The 20,242-nt window shown below is 44.4% G+C and overlaps 1 protein-coding gene and 1 pseudogene across 4 annotated transcripts in view; one reads left to right on the top strand and one right to left on the bottom strand.

The window, feature by feature from the left end:
* Nucleotides 1-10,173: 10,173 nt before the first annotated feature.
* UBE2D2 (ubiquitin conjugating enzyme E2 D2) overlaps nucleotides 10,174-20,242 on the bottom strand; it is a 100,135-nt gene continuing 90,066 nt past the window's right edge. For all 4 annotated transcript variants that reach the window (XM_037801861.1, XM_037801865.1, XM_037801864.1 and 1 more), the window contains 2 exons: nucleotides 13,302-13,395; nucleotides 10,174-11,843 (listed from right to left, as the gene is read on the bottom strand). In XM_037801861.1, coding sequence (XP_037657789.1) covers nucleotides 11,798-11,843; nucleotides 13,302-13,395 — 140 coding nt within the window. In that variant the 3' untranslated portion in view covers nucleotides 10,174-11,797. The remainder of the gene's footprint in view (nucleotides 11,844-13,301; nucleotides 13,396-20,242) is intronic.
* On the top strand, nucleotides 17,595-19,217 carry LOC119508381 (annotated as a pseudogene).

Genomic DNA, 20,242 nt, shown 5'->3' with positions numbered 1-20,242 from the left:
CATGCAGGCCAGGATAGGGCTGATGCTATAGAAGGAAAGGGAGCAAGTTAGACAGAAGTAGGGACTTCCTGGTGGTGAGACTGTGTACTAGAGAGCTCTCCCTCCCTCCACTGGTTGCCTGCCTGGGCAGGAAGAGGAAGGAAATGACTCTGGAGGGAGTCCCCTCTCTGATCCTGAGTGTTGGGGGAATTGGGCACCATTTAGCCAGCCCACAGTGCTTTGCCTCCCTCCTGCCTTCCTGGAGCCATCAGCTCAGCACTCAGGTGGCCCAGCTGTCAGCTGGCTGGGCCCGCTGGACTTGAGTTCACAATCCTCCTCCTCTTCTGGCAATAGCCCCCACAAGCTCTTAAGCCCTGCCTGCCCCACTCCCCTGCCCAACACAGGCCTAGGGGGAGGCAGCAGAGACACTACCAGGGCACCCAGGGAAGGGAGGAGGCTGACCATCCACACTGGCTCCCCTCACCCACCCCAAGCTGGCTGGACAGCCCAAGTGCCCCCATGACCCTTCCAGCTCCCCCACCCCCATGCCACGTAGCCTCGGCAGTGAGGTACCGGCACCAAGCCTGGCACAGCTGAGCAGTGATGCCAACAGCTTTGCCATCTCAGGCAGCATGGTTTGCTCCAACCTGGCAGTCGGGACCATGGTGGGGGAGCTAGGCCTCCCACCCTCCTGGTGGGCTGTTTTGGAACTATCCTTCCCTGCCACCCCATCTCCCACCCCCATTCCCCAGTATTGCAGAGGATCTTTGGTATCCCCAAGAGTTCCTGGCCACAACTCTGCTCCAAGGGGCTGGTCCTGAGGTTAGACTAGTGGTTCTCAACCAAGGCTGATTTTCCCTCCCAGGGAACATTTTGCAATGTCTGGAGACATTTTTGATCATCACGACTGCTCTGCTACTGGCACCTAATGTGTAGAGGCCAAGGATGTGCTATACATCCTATAATGCATAGGACAAAGAATTCCCTAACCCGAAGTGTCAATAATTTTTAGGTTGTGAAACCCTGAGTTAAACCCTGGGAAGAACTCCCCTGGGCTAATCTGAGACCTGGTAGGGGGCTGAAGGCACCCCCCCCCCAACACACACACACACCAGCAGAGGGGCCTCTCCTGCCACTCTGGTTTCAAAGACCCCTTGTGGCCTGAGGAATTCGGTAATCTGCCTGCCTGCCCACCTGCCTACCCACCCACCAGCCTCTGGACCTGTTAGAAAAAGTGCCCATGATGAAGGGTCTGACAAAGCTCTTCACCTGCCCATGAAGGGGGACTCAGACACCTGCCACCTATCAGTTAAGCTCTACAGAGCCACACGACGATTTGAGGCCTGTGGAAAAAGGTGGGGGTTGCCTTGCCCCTGCAGGCCCATCCCCACAGGGCTGGCCCAGCGTGGGCTGCCTCCAAGATCTGGCCGCCTCCTCATCTCCCCGCCCCCTCCCGTTTCTATTTAGGAGGCAGCCATGGTGGCTCGGCTCCTGTCTCTGGTTTCCTAGGGAGCTCTGCTGAAGCAGCCCAGCCTCCGTGGGTCCATCTGTCAGGGAGGCTGTTCCGCCCCATCGATTGCTGTTCCCGGGGGGCTGTGCCGCTCGAGGGGCCCAATGTGGCGGCCAGATAGGAGAGAGCCACACAGAGAAGAGGGGGACTGCTTGGCAGCAGGCAGAGCTGAGAGGGGCTGACACTGCAGTGGAAAGCACGAAGCTAGACAGGCATGAGAAATGCACTGAGCCAGGGGCATCGAGGCAGAGGCTAGCTGGAATGACCTCTGAAGAAACCAGCTGGCACCCCAAGGACTTGGATTTGCCTTTGGACACACCAAGTTCCCGTTTATAAGACAACAACAGTCGACATTTATTGAGCAGGAACCACGTGCCCAGTTCTGGGCTGGGGGCCTTGCATGCCTCTGCTCTCACTTGAGGCTCATCCATCCCAAAGTAGTTGCTATCATTACGCTCCTTTGACGGGAAAAAGAGGCCCAGAGAGGTTGCAGCACTGGTCAACAGCCACACAGTGAAGCTGGAGTCAGACTCACAGGCAGGGCAGCTTGGCCTGCCTGTACCCCAGCCCCACACGGACAGAGCCAGAGCTGCGGGGGAGGAGGCGTGTCTGGCCCGGCTAGAGGCCCTCCCGGCCCTCCCCACAGAGCCACCTCCTCCCCTGGGCTCCGTGACATCTGCCCCGCTTCCCGGCCCAGACAGCTGCCCAGAGCCACGTCAGCACTTCCACCGGGGAGTCTGGAAACTGGCTCTGGCCCCGTGGCGAAGAGGGATAAGGGGGGCTGCGTGTCCCCAGCTGGGTGACTCTCAAGACAGTGTGACCCACTCAGCCACGCAAGCGCTGGTTCGGCATGACCCTGGACTGGGCTTCTCTGAGCCTCAGTTTCCCCTGCTGGTGGGGAAATTTGGGGAAGGACTCAGAAAAAGAAGCCAAACATTCCCACAAAGCCACAGTTCCGGGGGCGCCGGACAGCACGGAACCCCCACTGTCCAGGGCCCACGGTGGGGGTGGGGCGGGGGGTGGGGCGGGAGGGTGTCCGTGCCAGCCCCAGCCCGGCGCACAGCCAGCTGGGGCCAGAGATAACCGGCGCCTCCCGGAAAATCATTAGCATCTGTTTGGGCCGCGGCAAAGTTGGCCCGCCGGCGCCTCCGCCCGCCGGAAACGGCCCCCGCGCCCCCACCCGGGCGCAAAGGCGCACACGACTGAGCGCTCCCTTCTCCCCTGCCCAGCTCTAACGTGCGTGACAACACCATCATCCACCTGGGGAAGAAGAGGCAGGGGTGAAGGCTAGCGCCGCGCAGTGCCGTCGGGGGGCGTCCTCGCGCCGCGGGGGCAGTCCCGTCTGCGCTCCGGGCGATCCAGGCCGGCTCTTGGCGGCGCCAGCGCTGGCGGCGGCCCAGGGAGTGTGTGGAAATGACACCGCCAGGGCGGCGGAGATCCCCCCTCCTGACATTGGCTGGAAAGTGGAGCAGCTCGTCAGGGACAATCAATGGCGATCGATCGCCGAGCGGCGCGGGTGGACGGCGCGGGGGAGGGGCAGCGAGGCTGGCGGGGGCGGGGGCATCGGCCGCGGAGGTCAAACAACACACAGATCCGCAAAGGGGCACAGCGGGATAAAACAGGTACACAATCCTTACAGGAAGGCACCACCATGAACCACCACCACCACAAAGGAGGAACACTCACCACACGGAGTTTACACCACAACAGTCACGACACAGTCACGACACAGTGGGGTCAAACGACTGGTTCCCATGGACACACAACAGGGTCACAGTCATGTAACTATACAATCAGTTACATTGTACTACACAACCAGCTTACCCCACAACAGGGCCTCACACCACCATGACTGATGAGGACCCTACAGCAGACACCCACAACTGATTCGAAGACACAAAGTGCCTCATATATTATGAGACTAGCTGGTCTCAACCACACAACAGTAGGGAGCCACACACCTTCGCTGCTCAAAAAGTCACACAACAAAGCAAAAAAGTTACAGCCAGATTATACATCACCACCACCTCAAAGAACACTGTTAACTTGGATCTCACACACTGCAACACAATGGGACCAAGATCCCAGGTACACAACAGGGCCATTTACTGATCTAAGTTGCTGCTGCAGCAACTAAAACATAGATGCAGCTATAACACACCCCTCAACAAGAATACAATCGTGTCCCACCCAAAAAGATGCAATAAACCCAGTGGCAAGCAAATCAGCATTAACTCACAGGGCTCTGACAGGATGAGAAGAGACAGGACAGGTGAGGAGCTTAATACTGGGCCAGTCACATGCACATGCTAAGTGCTCAAAACACCGGTGTGGGGGTGGGGTGTCTTGTGACCATTAACAGTTATTTACTAAGTCATATCAATATAATAACTGTAACTACTTAACAGCATCTTTCTCTCTAGGTTGGTCCATTTCTCTCCAGGAACCTGATTTGCCCCAGCCTCACAACTCATTCTACCATTACACACATCTGGGAACAATTCGTATGTCACAAACACAACTCACCGTCGCACCCACCTAGCCAGGAGCCACCTACTTAGTGGCCACACAACATCACTTTCCCCAGTACAGTCACTCCCACCCCAGAACCCCACACACAAGGATGGCAATGTGCGAACATGCTGATGAACACTCTGGGACCCTGGTGGTAAATCCCAAACCTCCAACCTCACCCCACCCCACCAATGTCCCATCAGGTGTGACTCAACTAGTCCACAGCTACTGGACTCATTCCCTGCCACTCAAAGGAGAACATGAAGCACATCCCTTCCCCACCATAGGTATCCCCCCAGTTACATCAGGGTTCCACAAACTTAAGGATCCACCCTGGTCAGCCTCAAGTCTCCATCCATGTTCCCCCAGCAAAACTGAGGCACTGGCTCCAGAACCCACGGAAATGCCCTCCTTATTCCAAATCCAAAGCAGGAAGCAGAGCCAGCCCCAGATCTCAGCAATCCCCGAATCATCAGCACTACTGCCTTTCCCAGTGGTGCATGTGCATGGGACCAGGGCCAAGATCCGTCATTCCTTCAAGAGACCCTCATAAGCCACCCCTGTGGTTCCAATGCAGGGCCAGCTGGGCTGTAGCCTTCACTTCCTCCTGATCAGGCCTGGGTCCTCCCAGGGCTTTCAGGAATCCCTTGTAGCCAGAGAACTCCCAGCAAAGGTCTCGCCTGGAACAACTCCCAACATTCCCCCGTTTTCCCTGGATGTGTAACCTTGGTTAACTTCCCAACCTCTCTGTGCCTAAAACCCAAGTCTTGCCCAGTGCTCTAAGTCCTCAACGCCATCCTTGCCCCCACCCAGGCCCTCCCTGACCAGGGAGTTATGGGACTGCTGGGCAGCCTGTGATCTCAGAGTATGGAGTAAGTATCCTGGGCAGTGGGGAGTGTAAAATCACTCGTGAGCTGCCCTCATCTTTCAGGTGGGATAGGGAAACAGCTGGGGGTGGTCTGGCTAGAGACAATGCCCCCTGCCACCCTCCTCCAGGCTTTTATTCACTCGGAAGGGTAGTTGGACTTCCCTTTTGTTCCCCACGAAAAGCAGAAGCAGAGTTACAGATGCTGGGTAGGATACATAGGCTGGCCAGGCATGTCCATTCATCCACCTCCCCACCGTTTGTGGGTGCACACTTGCAGGCCCCGCCGAGTGGGAATGTGGTGACAGCCTGCCCCAGGTCCCTGTGTGTCCCAGGAGCTGGTACTGTTCAAAGGAGTAAACCTCTGGCTTTTACAGGAATCAAGGAAAGATGCCCCACTGTCTGTGCTTACTTCCTGGAATCCATAAGCATGCAAAGTCAGAACCCTTTAATCTAGTTAACAGCCATCTTTCACCTAGCATTGTCTATGGGCCAGGCAGGGGGTGGGGGGGTGGGGGGATTGCCTATTTCCTAGATGTTAAGTCAAAGCAAAGAACAGATAAATTTGTTGCACAACAATATACAATTGGGATTCAAACCCAGATCTGGTTCTTGTTCTTCAAAGGCTACAAAGCCTTACACTCACACCCATGTGCATAAACACTAAGGAATGTTCATGATCACAATTCTCCCACACTCTCACAAGGTCCTGCACACATGGGCAGCCCCCTCCTGCACACACACACACATACAGGCAGGCTGACACTCTCCCACGCCTGGGGCCTGTCAGCCACATTTTCCATGGCTCCCTCCCTCCAACAGGGACAGGCCGGGAGTCTACATTCCCAGGTTTCCGCCCTGACCCTGACTCCCCCTTCCCCTCTCAGAGCATGCATTCCTCTGGTTACAGCCAGATAACCAGCCCCAGGAGGGAGGCCTGGAGGAGAGCAAAGCATTCTGGGGGCCAGGCTGTTGGTCCTACTCTGGGATGCCTAAACCCTAGGTCTACTGCCCCGTTCTGGCTGGGTAAGAAGTCAGGAACTATCCCTGTAGGTCATCCCCACCCCTCTAGCTAGGCTAGAACCAAAGTTTACCTCCCCATTCCAGGGCCTTTCTTAGGCCCAGAGTGTTGGGCCCCAGAAAGCCCCCAGGGGTCTCCCCACAAACCGTTTGGATGCCAAGTCCCTCCCATGGTTAGGGACTAGTGCAGGACCTGGAGAGCCACAAGGTCGTACCTAAGAGTCTCTCAGGAGAAGAAACCCTGGGTTCCAGAAACCAACAGCCCCTAGGCAGCTTTCCCTATCTGGGGGTTGTGGCAGCTAATTCTCACAGCTCTGGTTGGGGTGCAGTCACTTGGTGGGCTCAGCAAATCTGGAGATATTTGCATACCCAGATGGCCAAGCCTGGAATTTCAAAGAATTTCCTGTGAAGAGGCAGCTGGCTTCCGGGTGGTGGCCCTGGAGGCTCACAGCTGTTGGGCTGGAAGACTGGGGAGTCTGGGGCCCCCAAACTGGATAGATTCAAAGAGAAAAGGGAAGAACATTTCCCAGGCCCAATCAGTGAGTTCCAGATCTGCTTCTCTTGTTGCCAAGTCTCCACCCCTTACGGCATGAAGGGCCAGATCCTGACTGCCCAAAGTAGGTGGGCAGGTGAGACTGGGCTAGTTGACTACAGGGACAGGGACTACCTGCCTCTGGGGAAATGCAACAGTGGGCACCAGAAAAGACAGCTGTTGGAAATATGGGATCCCGTTGCTCACATAAGGCAATGGACAGCCCTGTGCCCCCGTGCATCATACAGCCTAGTGGTCAAAGGCCCTGGGATGGACCTTCCTGAGCCTGTCTGCCCACAGAGAATGGCTACTACAGTAATGGGGAGGGGAGAGGGGAGAGGAGGGCTGGTGGCTTGAGACTTCTGGCAGGTTTAGGGCTGGAAAACAAGGAGCTAACCTGTTCTGTCAGAATTTGACTGAGCTAGGCACTGGATCATCCAGTTCTGGACAAATCGTGAACAAAGCCAAGCCCAAACCAGGCCTACCCACCCCAACAAAAGACCCTCTCAGGTTCTGTCCACGCACATTCACTGACCACACACCTCACAGATGTTAGAGCTGTGGGCTACCACTGCCCTCTGCTGGCCACTCAGGCACTAGCACCCACTCAGACGCGACAGCCATCATCGCACTTTCCCCACCCAGGCAAACACACTTCAATCTCCTTTTCCACCTGTGGGCACTGTAACCTAATCCCATCCAGCTCTGTCACACGAGTCAAGGAGGCTAGCAGGGAGCAACCCAGTAAACAGTGTGTCAGGGAGAAATTACAAAGAATTCTTCCCCCCTGCCCCAAACACATACATGCAAAACTTCAAAACAAAGTGCCCTTTCTATCCAGTTTACAGGTTGAACCCAATCTCATGCCCCATAGCTTGTTACATTACACCAGAAACACCACTCTACTTTTCTTTCCTTCACACACTTACCTGCCATCCTAAGTTCTTTGGTGTCATGAATGTTCAAAATCTCTTCCTAATCTCCCTTCTCTTTTCTCCTCCAAAGGCTCTTGTCCAGAATATGGCTGTGGGGAGGAGGGGTGATTGTGCAGAAGGACCTAACCAGCATTGCCCCTTAATTAGCTGGAAGAAGCTCCAGATGCCCTTGCTGCCAGGTAGGCAGCCTAGCTTTTGTCAACTAGGTTAAGCATGGAACATCTCTCTCACCTCTGAGGATGGTGCTGGCTCTAGAGCCCAAATGTCAGACTATATTTGTGGGATGTTTCTAGAACCTCCAAGTCAGGAGAACAAAAAAGAGCCCCAAAGCTACCAGCATTTCCGATGGAGAACTTCAAACCTGAGAAAGCTGGGAATTTGGGGAGCACATGGTCCTGAGGTCAGCAAAACTAATCCCCTGACCCACTCACTTAGGTTCTCTGGAGATCCTATTAATTTGGGGCAGAGAACCACATTTTAGATTCAAGATTAAGTTATTTAGGATGAAGCTCAAATAGGAAAACTATAAAGAAGTGGCTCAGAGCAAGGAGAGAGGTGTCTGGGAAAATGACAGCTGTTGCCCTTCATAACTTAAAAGTCTGAAAAACAACCCAGGACATTCACCAAGGATGGTGCTGCTCTTCCCTATACAGCATTCCCAGGATGCCTGGCTTGGGCACTTAGTGGCTTCCTCTTGGTTTTTCCAAGTGTGATCAACCATATGCTTTCAGAATACACTGTGGGGCAATCAGATGCCCCAGCCTTGGTTTAAAAGGCTACTAGTAACAACTAATATTATCCATTTAAGGAGGGAAAAAAACACACACACACACAAAAACCACTCAATCTAAAACTATTAAGCTGATTTGGCACCAAGGTGTTCATTTAATTCTGCATCTGCTAAGGGGCAGATTACACTTTGTCTTTGATCAGAAAGAGCTCCACGAATATTTCGAAGATGAAAAGTGATCCCTCATCACAAAAATGTCTGACAGCTTCAACCAAACCAGGAGCAAGAGAAAGGGCAAAGCTGATTGGTGACTGTATTACAAATTCAGCTACTAAGGCGACAGCCTTAAAGGCTTTATCATTCCCAACCTCTGAGCTTTCCCACTTAAACTGACTAGGCAACAAAGGAGGAACACGTTTGTTTCATGAAAATTAAGCCTGACAGAGAGATAAAGGTAGTGATCCCTTGGCCAATTTTCCTATTCCTAAACTCAACCAAGGAAATGGTCTGGAAATATTCAAAGAGGCCTGAAAACCAACTACTTATACCAGTCTTGGCCAACTAAGGTTACAGTGCCAGGGAAAGGCTTTTAAGGAAGGCTTTTGGGGGGGTACAGAACTCAGAACCAGTTTTCATCTAATTTATTCATGACATAAGGAAAAATTGGAAACAGGTTCCAGGAGGCCCCCAAAAGGAAGTCTATTTTTTCTTCTTAAGATGTATAGCTCAGATAGTTTGCTACCTTCAGTTATTTTTATATAAAAAAATCTGTTTTTTCCTGCATAACATCACAGTCCCCAAAATAGCCTATCTCTTGAAAAAAAAGTGTTTTACAACAGAGAAAAGAGGAATCAAAAGGAGATGGGCCCTTAACATTAATGACAATTTGCTGAGGTAACCCTGATTTGAAAGGAAGGAAAGGTGTGTTCATATCTTAAAAAACCCTGAAGGAAGCTTTCTATTAAAACCTAGCCACTGGGAATTAAGGGATACTATACAGCAGACTGAGATGAAGGCTCGAGTTTCACCTTAATTGCAGACAAGGGACAGTTTACAGGCATCCCAGCTATAATTTAGAAATAATCTATTTCTCCTGACAACCTTCCTAGGACTCAAAATAAGTTGCTGAGGCAAAGAGGAGTGACTCAAAAGTACAATATTATAGCAGTTGGAAGTGGAAGAGGAATACCTCTATTGCTACATCAGTGCAGAGAACATGAGGCCCTCTCTCTAACCATGTTTTCCTTCTCTCTACAGACTTCCCTGCCCCACCCTCCCAACACCATACCTTTCAAGTCTTTGTACTACCGCAAAGTGTAGAAACTGGCAGGACAATACTAGCCAGTAACAAGAGCATGCAAGTATCAAATAATTTAGTTTTATCAAAAGAGACTCTTAAGAAGTAAAGGAAGGGGAATCCATACACTTGGGATTCCCTTGTATGCCACTGCCTCACCAAGATAATCAAGGTTGTTGCAGACCAATTTTAACAGGTACAAAAGCCAGAGGAACTCTTCTATAAAGAGCAACATGATCCCAGGTAAGAACTTCCTGATAAACTTTTTTTGTGAGTGGAGAAGGTGGCCTTCCTCACCGAGCCTTTGTTCTGGCCACAGGCACAAGTACACAGACTGAACCAAACACACCCCATATTCAAATTGGCAAGACGAAACTGTGTTCAAGGGCCTAATGTTGTTTGTAATTACCTAAACCCTTTCATTCAATACCTGCAGACGAGTGCACGCGTGAAAATATCCACATTAGCTGCTCTCTAAGATGAATGGTCTTTTAGGTTCCGTGCAAGTGACCCACAGTTGAAAGTATAGTTAATAGCAAGTCAAAAGTTGATGCATTCCCACCTGCCCATGATACTGAGAAATACGGGTAAATTTATATTCAAAGTCAATTCTAACTCCTTTCCCCATAACTGTTAACAGACAAACCTTTCCTGCAATGTCAAGGACACTGGAAACACGCGTAAGTAACAAGCAGCTAAACTGCTGCATTTCAAGAGGTTTCATGTTCTATTACACTTCAGTTTTGAGATGGAGAAGCAGTGACACTGAGAGATGAGACAAGTTGAACAAGTTTAAAACCAAAAGCAGTGGACATTTATTCCTCAATTTTTGTGCAAGAGTGTAAGGATGCATTTGAAAGACCCTGATGTCTAGAGAGCAACAGCTATGGCCTTCAGGCTGGCCTGGTGTACAATTAGATTAGGAAAAGGGGAGAAAAAAGGTAACTTGCCTAGTTCACATGAACGATGTTTCTGCCAAACACAGTTGTTTACAAGTTTCAAACTACATTTTACTAGAGTCAAGGGAAGACTTCAAAAATGCCACATACAGTACAGTTTTAAAATTGGATGAACATCCTGCAAATGTTAGTGCAAAGTAATCATGTAGGCTCTCCAATATAAGATTGTGCTCATGTTTCCCAGGTTTCTTTTACAATAACAACCACAGAGGCTTAACTTACCAAATAGCACTCACTACCTTTGTGTTTTACTTCCTGTATACCAAGGGAATGTCACAAGGTTTTGTTGAAATGCAGCTTAGTTTCATTAATAAAGCAAATTTTGTATATAACAGTCATGTTCCTGGAATGCTGCACAACTAAGTTTTATGAAAATGCTCTTATGCTTATGCCCTATCTTGTTCAGCAAAATTACTCTCAAGATATCCTTTTTACGCTGTAAACTGGAATTGTTTCATGATTTTGAAATGTACCCATATATAAATGAAAACATTTCAGGGGTGGGGGAAAATTCACCACTAATCTCAGCTATACAAAATTCTCAAAATCAAAAAGCCTACTCACACAAAATTATACGTAATGACTGTAGTAATCAGTTTATTACACAGATTAATCATTCTTGAACGTATGAGCTCCAGAGGAGCAACTGGGTCTTTAAATATACACAAGTATTTCCATCAAATGAATTTTTACCCTTACATCCAGATAGACCTAAGCAGTTAAAAACATAAGAAAAATAAGAGCTATTAGCTATGTATTAACTGAGAAACCACATACAAACTGAAAATTATGGAAAAGAGAAAGGGGCTGAAAGGATAAAGGCTGAAAGGGTGGGGAGATGTAAAAGAGTGGGGAACAAAAGCCCATCACACTTTATGCACTAATAGCTCCAATCCATTTAAATATTGACCAGTTAAACTCAGACCTTAAAATACAGGATGTAGGTACAGTTTTAATCTGGTTGGTCGTAACTTTCACCTAAGACGTAGGTCCTTCAGAATAAAATGAATAAAGAAACAGCTTCATGTTCTTCACTTTGCTTTTCATAACTGTTTTGAGTGTAAAAGGACTCCACTTAAAACAATCTCCTACAGGTCAGTGGAGCTGTTCTTCCCCATCCAAGCACACACTATACCTACCACCCCTCACCTTGGTGTTATCCAAATTTAAGTCAATTAAGGAAAGCTTTTAGTCTCACATCTAGGTTACGCCTGGAGAACTGGCTTGCCACACACACAATTCTCTGCTAGGAGGCAATGTTGGTACAGGAGTACAGTATTTCTAGTTTGTTGTTCCAAGCATGTATAACACGCAGCACTGCTGTATCAGGTAAACATGTGCACAGGGGAAGATGAGGCGTGGGCTCATAGAAAGCAGTCAAATGGAAATCAAAAGGACTTTCTCTTTCAGAGTTCCCCTATCTTTATTTGTAGAGGTTATCCAATAATTTCTTTAATTACATCGCATACTTCTGAGTCCATTCCCGAGCTATTCTGTTGTACCTGTACACACAAAGAGAGGCTTGGCTTAACATGGGTGAAGCATTAGTTAGTAAGCAACAGATTTTATTCAGTATTCCATCCAGTAACTTGAGGGTAATAACTTTTAAGCAAAACTTTTCAAGCAAACCTTTCTAGCTCCGATTTCTAATATGTGTTTAATCAAATTAGTGGAAAAGAGCTGTGAAGTGCAAATCAATTTCCTATAAAGGCTATTTACAGGCTTTTGATTAAATTTCAGCATTTGCTGGCATATACCTTATTCTATATCTGACCTAATTCTAAGAAAGGTCTTTAGCTCTTGATTCGTTTATTTGGGGTTCTTGAAACTATATAATTCTACATTATGTACTTCTTGAAATCATACTAATGGTGATTAAATTGACAAAATACTGTCTACTACAATCAATGAAACAAATGGTCTGGCAGAACTTATTTCAGCAATTTGGTTGACTAAATATATCTGGGTTTATTGCTCCAGAAGAACATTCCAATAGTAAAATAAGCAGGGAAAAGGTGTCACAATTCTATTAAAAAAAGGGATGCAGGAAAGTCTAGTTAAACATTAATTACTACCAGAACGATTTAGGAAGTAACTTCTGGTAGGCATTCATGAACACAATACTAGATAATGGATTAAATGATTCCTCAATCAAAAATGTAAAAAATAAATTCATAAACAGAAAAAAAGCATGATGTAATTTTATTTAGAATACAGCCAGAAATATACATGACTACAGATACTACTCAGACTTAAAGACAAAACTAAACTAAGAATCCCCCACTCCCAATGTAGCTCCTTAAGAAAGAGTCTATGACTCTCCAGTCCAACAGATTTCAAGTAATTCCTTAATCCTTGATATTTTAACTTTAGAAAACAAACCAATTTCTTCCATCTAGTTCCTCCTATAATCTCACCGAATAATACACAAAACAATAAAGATTAGAACACTTTTATCACTACCTCTTTTGATCTCCTGACTACTCTGTGATAATTCATTATACAATTCTAAAATATTCTAAATTTTTTTGTTTTTACAAAAAATTAGGGCCTTTGTGTCTTGTAGCATTTATGTATCTCCTTCCTTTAGATTATGCCAATTGGTAGAAAATCAATTCCTTTTCTCCATTAATTTACAAATACCTACTTAAGACATATGGGCCCACCTGACTCAAAGTGCTTTATGTCAAAAGCCAAGCATAGGACATAAAGCTGCTGGAAAGCACACTGTAGAAAAGTTGTTCTAGAGAGTAACAGTCATATGAAACAATCTGGGTTAGGACTAGCATTAGCTACTTACAATGATACTCCATGCAAATATTCCTTTTCTGTCCCTGGAGAGTATTTTAGGGCTTCATTTTTAAAACCTGGCCCATCTTTAGCCCTTAGTTAAGAAAGATTTGAGACACAAACATCTGCACCCCACCACAGACACTTTTCTATCTGGAGACTATACTTACTTTTCTCTATCTGTTTTGTAGATCCGAGCAATCTCAGGCACTAAAGGATCATCTGGATTGGGATCACACAACAGAGAACAGATGGACAAGAGTACTAGAAAGAAAAAAAGGAGAAAAAATTGGGCGAGGATAAAATCAAAGGGTTGGTAGAAACATGAAATACTAACACATGAGAAAATTCTGAGAGCCTATTTATATTGTAGAGCCTATTTATATTGTAGTGCCTAACAGCTCTGTAAGCTCTTCCTAGTTTATATTAACAGTAATCAACAAAGATATTAAGAGCTCAAACAGATTTCAGGCTCAGTCATTAAAAAAACAAAAACATACTGAAGAAAATTAATGTTAAATGGTATCTTGGTCTCCCAGATCAGAATATAAACCCCTTTGTTCAATGTCTCCCAATCTCATGATGTAAAGAGTTGAAAATGACTGTCTCAATTGCTAAGCTGGCCCAGGCATGTGAAGTGACCTGCCCAATGTCCCTGGCTAGTGAGTAAAAAAGAGGGTAATTAGAACCTAGGTCTTCCAAATCCTAGGCCAGGAACACTTTTCACAGCCCCTGAAGTTCAACTTTTAGAAGCCAATTCAGGGATAAATGCTTTTCAAAATTCCAAAGAGTCACACACTACTCTTAGTCAGAAATGGCAACCATGAAATCCAACAATCACTGCTTTCCCAGTGGCAGGTACCCCATTCAGATGCAATGGATTTACTTCATTTTTAGCTGAAAACAATTTAGTCTAAGAATATAAAGCCCAGCATTTGCACCCAAATGGGGATGGCCACACAACTATTACAGAAGATACAAGAGACTTCTAAAGTTTCAAATTCTTTTCAGTGATGACTCACAACCTCATCTAAGCCACTTCCTTAGTGACTACCTGGGATGTAGCACACTATGAGAGCAAATGTCAACAGTATCATTTTGAACTCTGCTCAAATTTGTTGTTAACTTAAATATTCTTTATTGAATGTAAAGATGGAGCCAAGGTCACCGATTGTATTATTTCGACAGCCTCGGACATACTGAAATAAATTTCAATCCTTCTATTCAGATACCAACAGAACATGGCTATCTTATTTCCCTCTAATGCTCTGTAGAAAGAGGCAAGGAATGGCTCTTGACCCCACACTACTCCCCAAATATCAAATTCAGCAGGAAAGAGACTCATTATCCTACCAAATCTATTCTATAAAGATCAAGGGCTTCTAAGGGGTGAAGAAAAAGTTGGCAAGCCCTTAATCATCAGTTTTGTAACAAAAAAGCTATTTCCCTGTCTTAAGAGTATATGGACAATGTTTTCTGACTTCATTCCTGTTACCCACAATCTTCTCTTCTCATTGTCAGGTGCCATCACCTGATGCCCTCTTCAAGCACAGAACATTCTAACAGCAATGAGGAAAGATTTCATATCTTTCCTGAAAATGACAACAGGAAGTTATAGATTTATTGTTGACTACAGAAAGAAGAAACTTATCCGGCCTATCAAACTGCATGAGTACAAAGATTCTTCACCTAGACCTACTACCAAATTGTATTTGACATCTCCCTTCACTTACTCTTCTAATTATGCTAATAAGACATCTCTGAAAAGAAATTTTAAAGAAATAGTTTTTTTGACTTTCTTTCCAGGAAAGGAAGGGGTGGTGGTGGTTATCTGGACCTGGTGAAAGGATTCTTAGTATACTACTCAGTTCCTCTAATACCTATAAAATTGATTTTGGCTTATACTGTACTTCTATTTCCATAACCTGGATAGGCTCCTTACTGAAGTAACTAGACTTCCAACTATATCATTCATCATCAGTAATAATAATACACTCAGTGTCACAACCCACAGACACTTCCAATTCTACAAACTTATAATCAAGTAGCTTTATGGGCACACTTACCTGGTTCCTTTAAGTGTTCTGTACATTTAAATCCCTAACATATATTTTCAAAGTGGAAGGAATTTGGGGTCAAAATCATTGCCCTTCAAAACAGACTGTATGTTTAAAGGGATGATAAATATCACACACAGGATTTCCTATTCAGGCCTTTCACAGAACTGCTTGCCCATACATTCAAAACATTAAAACATTAAAACATTAAACCTAGGAAAGTTGATACAATCAAATCCAACACAGTGGCACCACAATCCTTTTTAAAAATATCTACCCAAATAGAGAGAAATTTCTAATAGCCCTTATGATTTAAACCAGTTGAAAAATCAACTCTAGGCACTAGAAGAGGAAGGAAGAACACTAAAAGATATTACAACAATTTTAGCTATCTAGGTGTGCTCTCCCCTCATCCCAATTCCTCCTTCTCTTCTTCCCATTACTAGATAATTTTATCTCCACTGCTACCTGGTGAGGGGAAGAACAACCAATAGCATCTTCAACAGCTTAGGGAATCATAAGAAAAACAGATAAATGAATACTTTCTCAAGCAGCTCCTGAACTACAAGGGGCCTATAAAAAGAAAAGGTCACTCTGGTGGGCACGCTTACGCACAATATAGACAACCCTTTTTAGGTTCTAGTGAATTGGAGTAGCTAGCAGTAAATACCTGAAACTATCAAACTACAACCCAGAACCCATGAATTTTGAAGACGATTGTATAAGAATGTAGCTTATGAGAGGTGACAATGGGATTGGGAAAGCCATATGGACCACATTCCCTTTTGTCTAGTTTATGGATGGATGAGTAGAAAAATGGGGGAAGGAAAACAAACAAACAAACAAAGGCACCCAGCGTTCTTTTTTACTTTAATTGCTCTTTTTCACTTTAATTTTTATTCTTGTTATTTTTGTGTGTGTGGTAAGAAGATGTCAGGGATTGATTTTGGTGATGAATGCACAACTATGTAATGGTACTGTGAACAACTGAATGTATGCTTTGTTTTGTATGACTGAATGGTGTGTGAATATATCTCAATAAAATTAATTAAAAAAAAAAAAAAGAGAAGGGGCCACTTCTCTGGAAAACTATTTGGTTTCTGTTTTGTTCTGTCTGGGGGGAGGGGAGGCTAGGACCCCAGAAATTTTGCTTATACGATCCTGAAGGTTTTTTGCTTTTTGTTTTGTGTTTCCTTTAAAAATGAGTTAGTAAAGAGTATATAAGTCTGATAATACATAAATCATAAGAGGGCAAATATCTAACACTTTTTGTAATAGTGCCTTTATCTCAGTCATTTGAGTGATTACAAGGAACCAGTCAACTATGCATTTTGCATCTTTAATCTTCATAATAACAATGAAATAGTTATCATCCCTATTCTACAAGTGAAAAACCAGAGGAACACAGAGCATTGGTAATGTGTCCAGTCTTATTCAGTAAAAGGTGGAGCCGAGATCCGAACACAGGCAGCTGGATCCAAAATCTCTGTTCTTTACCATGAAGCAATGTTGCCTCTGTCTAAATGTATACATTACAAGAAATGGTGAAATATAAAAAGAAAAATTTTCCATAAACCATCCAAATACCAAAACAAACATTTCCTATTTCTTTCTAGTTATTTTAACATACTTTTCTGTATAGCTCAAGTTAACAATGTATATAAATTTTATACCCTGCTTTTTTCAAACATAATATTCTCCCATTCTTCACAAAAATTTTAAAGATCAATACTGTATTACATGCTGTGCCAGTTTGAGTGTATTGTGTCCCCCAACTGCCATTATCTTTGTGGTCTTGTGTGGGGCAGGCGTTTTGGTGATGGTTGGATTTGCTTGGAATGTGCCCCACCCAGCTGTGGGCAATGATTCTGATGAGATATTCTCATGGAGGTGTGGCCCCGCCCATTCAGGGTGGGCCCTTATCGGTGGAGCTATATAAATGAGCTGACTGGGGGGGGGCGGGGGAGAAAGAGAGTGCAGCTGGGAGTGATGTTTTGACGAGAAGCAAGCTTGCTAGAAAGGAAAGCCCTGGGAGAAAGCCGTTTTGCGGCCAGAGCTTTGGAGCAGACGCCAGCTGCCTTCCTAGCTAACAGAGGTTTTCCGGACACCACTGGCTGTCCTCCAGTGAAGGTACCCGATTGCTGAGGTGTTACCTTGGATGCTTTGTGGCCTTAGGACTGTAACTGTGTAGTGAAATAAACCCCCGTTTTATAAAAGCCTATCCATCTCTGGTGTTTTGCATTCTCCAGCATTAGCAAACTAGGACACATGCATGTGGTAGAACTGGTTTGTTTCTTCCTCTACTATTGGACATGAAAGTAATTTCTAATATTCAGAAATAATGCTGTCACAAATATCCCTGCATAAAAAGCTTTTTCAGCATTTGGGACTATTTTCTTAGGGCACATGAATGAAACTAGAACTAATGGATTAAAGGGTATGGATGATCAAGTCTCTCAATACAATACTGGCAGACTGATGTACACTGTTACCTGTAGTATGAGTGCTCATGTCAATGTGCCTTACCAGCATTTAGTGTTTTTAAAAAATAAATATTTGTTAATTAAAAAGGTGAAAAATGGGAACTTATTTTCATTTCCATTTTCACTTAACTATTTGGTTCCCTTTTTGTCCATTTATCATTGGAATCTGAATTTTTTTCTCTTACTGCTATGTGTTCTTCATATTTTAAATATATTAACCTACTATTTTATTTGCAGCCTTTTTCCCATATTTATATTTTGAAAACTTTTTCTTTTATTAATTAACTGCTTTAAGTTTTTATGAAGCCACATCCAGTGATCTCTTTTCTTTCATCACTTTTCAGACTGGAATGTTGAAATTTGATAAATATTTGTTTTTGTTTTCTTCTATAAATTATGGTTTGAGTTTCAATCCTCTTGTGAATTCATGTGGGTATAATGCAATAAATTTCAAATCAACACATAAGACAGGGTTAATTAACTACATAGCTCAATTCACTGATATTAAAAAAATCTCTAACCTACTCATGTAAAGTAATGAGGTCTTATTTGGAAGAACTGCTGGCTCTTTCATCGCAAACTTCTTTATACACATTTCCAAACATGCACACACACACAAACACAAGACTATATCAAAGATAGTTAAGATGCTCAAATAAAATTTTATATAATTATGCATGATCTGTAAATCCATAGCTTCTCTAATTAAAAAAAAAAAAGAAGCTTATTAAGTTGAACGCCTTTGAGGATATATCTGTTCCTGACAAATTTAAAGAATAAGTGAAACCTTTAACAGTTTGCATATGAAATGACCTATATTTTGTTCTCTAAGAACTTAATACCTGTGTTTAATAGCACAAACTTTCTATGAAAGGACAACTATTTCCTGTTCTGGAACTGTATCTATCCTTTCCATTCATGGATCTCAAGGTTGAAGAGACACTGATTGTCTTCTAACTCTAACTATGCTCTAAAAGACTTTCAGGACAAATGGCCATCTTCTCACCCATGTTTGAGTGGCACAATTATAGAGTAGTCACCACATTAAGGAATACCTGTGCTTGAAAGTCCAACTCTCTCCAGCAATCTTAAAGTTTGTTCAAAAATAAGGGGAACTGCTACCTCCTCTTAAAAGAACATAAACAGTCTTTTCAAAAATGAAACAACCGTGAAGTACCACGGCTTCAGTAGCGACAGCAACTCACACCAGGCCTAAGCCACGCTAACCTCTCTCTTAGGAGACTATTGCAGTTGGCAACCCTGCTGCTACTCAGTAATCACGTGCAACTGAAAAGCCGTGATCAAAAATGCGGACATGTCAGAGGAGGCGCAACAGGACTCGGTGGAGTGCGCTACTTAGGCGTTGGAGAAATATAACATAGAGGAGGACATTGCAGCCCATATCAAGGAGTTTGACAAGAAGTACAACCCCACCTGGCACTGCGTTGTGGGGAAGAACTTTGGTAGTTATGTGACACACTAAACCAAGCACCTCATTTACTTCTACCTGGGCGAAGTGGCCATTCTTCTGCTCAAATCTGGTTAAAGCATGGACTGCCGCCAAAAACAGCGATCCATCCAAAAACAACGATTGCAGTCTAAACTCCAAATACCAGAGACTGAAATCCTTAGCCACGCTAAGGGAACACCTTGAGCTCTGAACCTTTATTGTGTTGTTCTGTACGGGGCATTCTCCGTACTACTTTGTTGTGGTTATAAAACAATTAGCAAAACAGTTATATTTGTTTTTATTTTCTGTTTCATACTTCTCCCTGCCCCATGTTTTTCTTTCAAACTCCATTCCTTTCAAACAAAATAAATCTGTTGGAGGTGTGCATGTTAACTATGATCTGTTCAAATAATGTAGTACTGAAGATGGCCTAGCACTGATCAGGTGACTAAGTTAGTGGGGTGAGTCCTTAAGGTGAGTTTCTATGGGATAGAAGTAACTAGCCTACTCAGTACTCTTTCAGTCTCACCTGTCCCACAGTTGTTCAGCATGGAAGAATAATAGAATGCTCAGAAGTACATGTTGAGAACTGCATGGCAAAGAAAACTTGGATTAAATCTTACATTACATATCTAATAAATACTATTTTTTCATTGCTGGTTTTGTTAAAAAACGTTCCTATAAAAGGTTCTGGGCTTTAGGTTTAGGCTTTAGTTGTGTTGGTGGATGTACAGCAGTGCTACCTTAGCTAAGCTCTCTATATTTGTAAGACAGAAATAAGTTAACAGAGTTAGGATAGTGAGAAATGCTTTGCCGGACTCAGCCATTCTCACCCCAAAAGGATGCACACTGAAGATTGAAGGTAGTAGTAAAAGTTTTTAAAATGGGAGTTTTTGAGTGGCAGCATTCCATGCAGTTATAGTAGTCTTGGCAGGAATTTAAATTTCTTTAACCTATTTTGCTACATCCTTTAACTAGCTGTGGTCAGAAACTAATTAAATGTGAACTGAAGCTTTTCATTAAAAGACCCAGTTAAAGGTGTAAAAAGGAGCCTTCATTAAAGATTTCCTGCTGTCAATTAAAAAAAATGAATAACCTTAAAAAATAATAATAAAGAGACA

This window comes from Choloepus didactylus, chromosome 13 (genome assembly GCF_015220235.1).
Source record: "Choloepus didactylus isolate mChoDid1 chromosome 13, mChoDid1.pri, whole genome shotgun sequence".
NCBI classification, from domain to species: Eukaryota; Metazoa; Chordata; class Mammalia; order Pilosa; family Megalonychidae; genus Choloepus; species Choloepus didactylus.
Note: the sequence above shows the minus strand (reverse complement) of the source record. Positions and strands in the feature narration are given on the sequence as shown.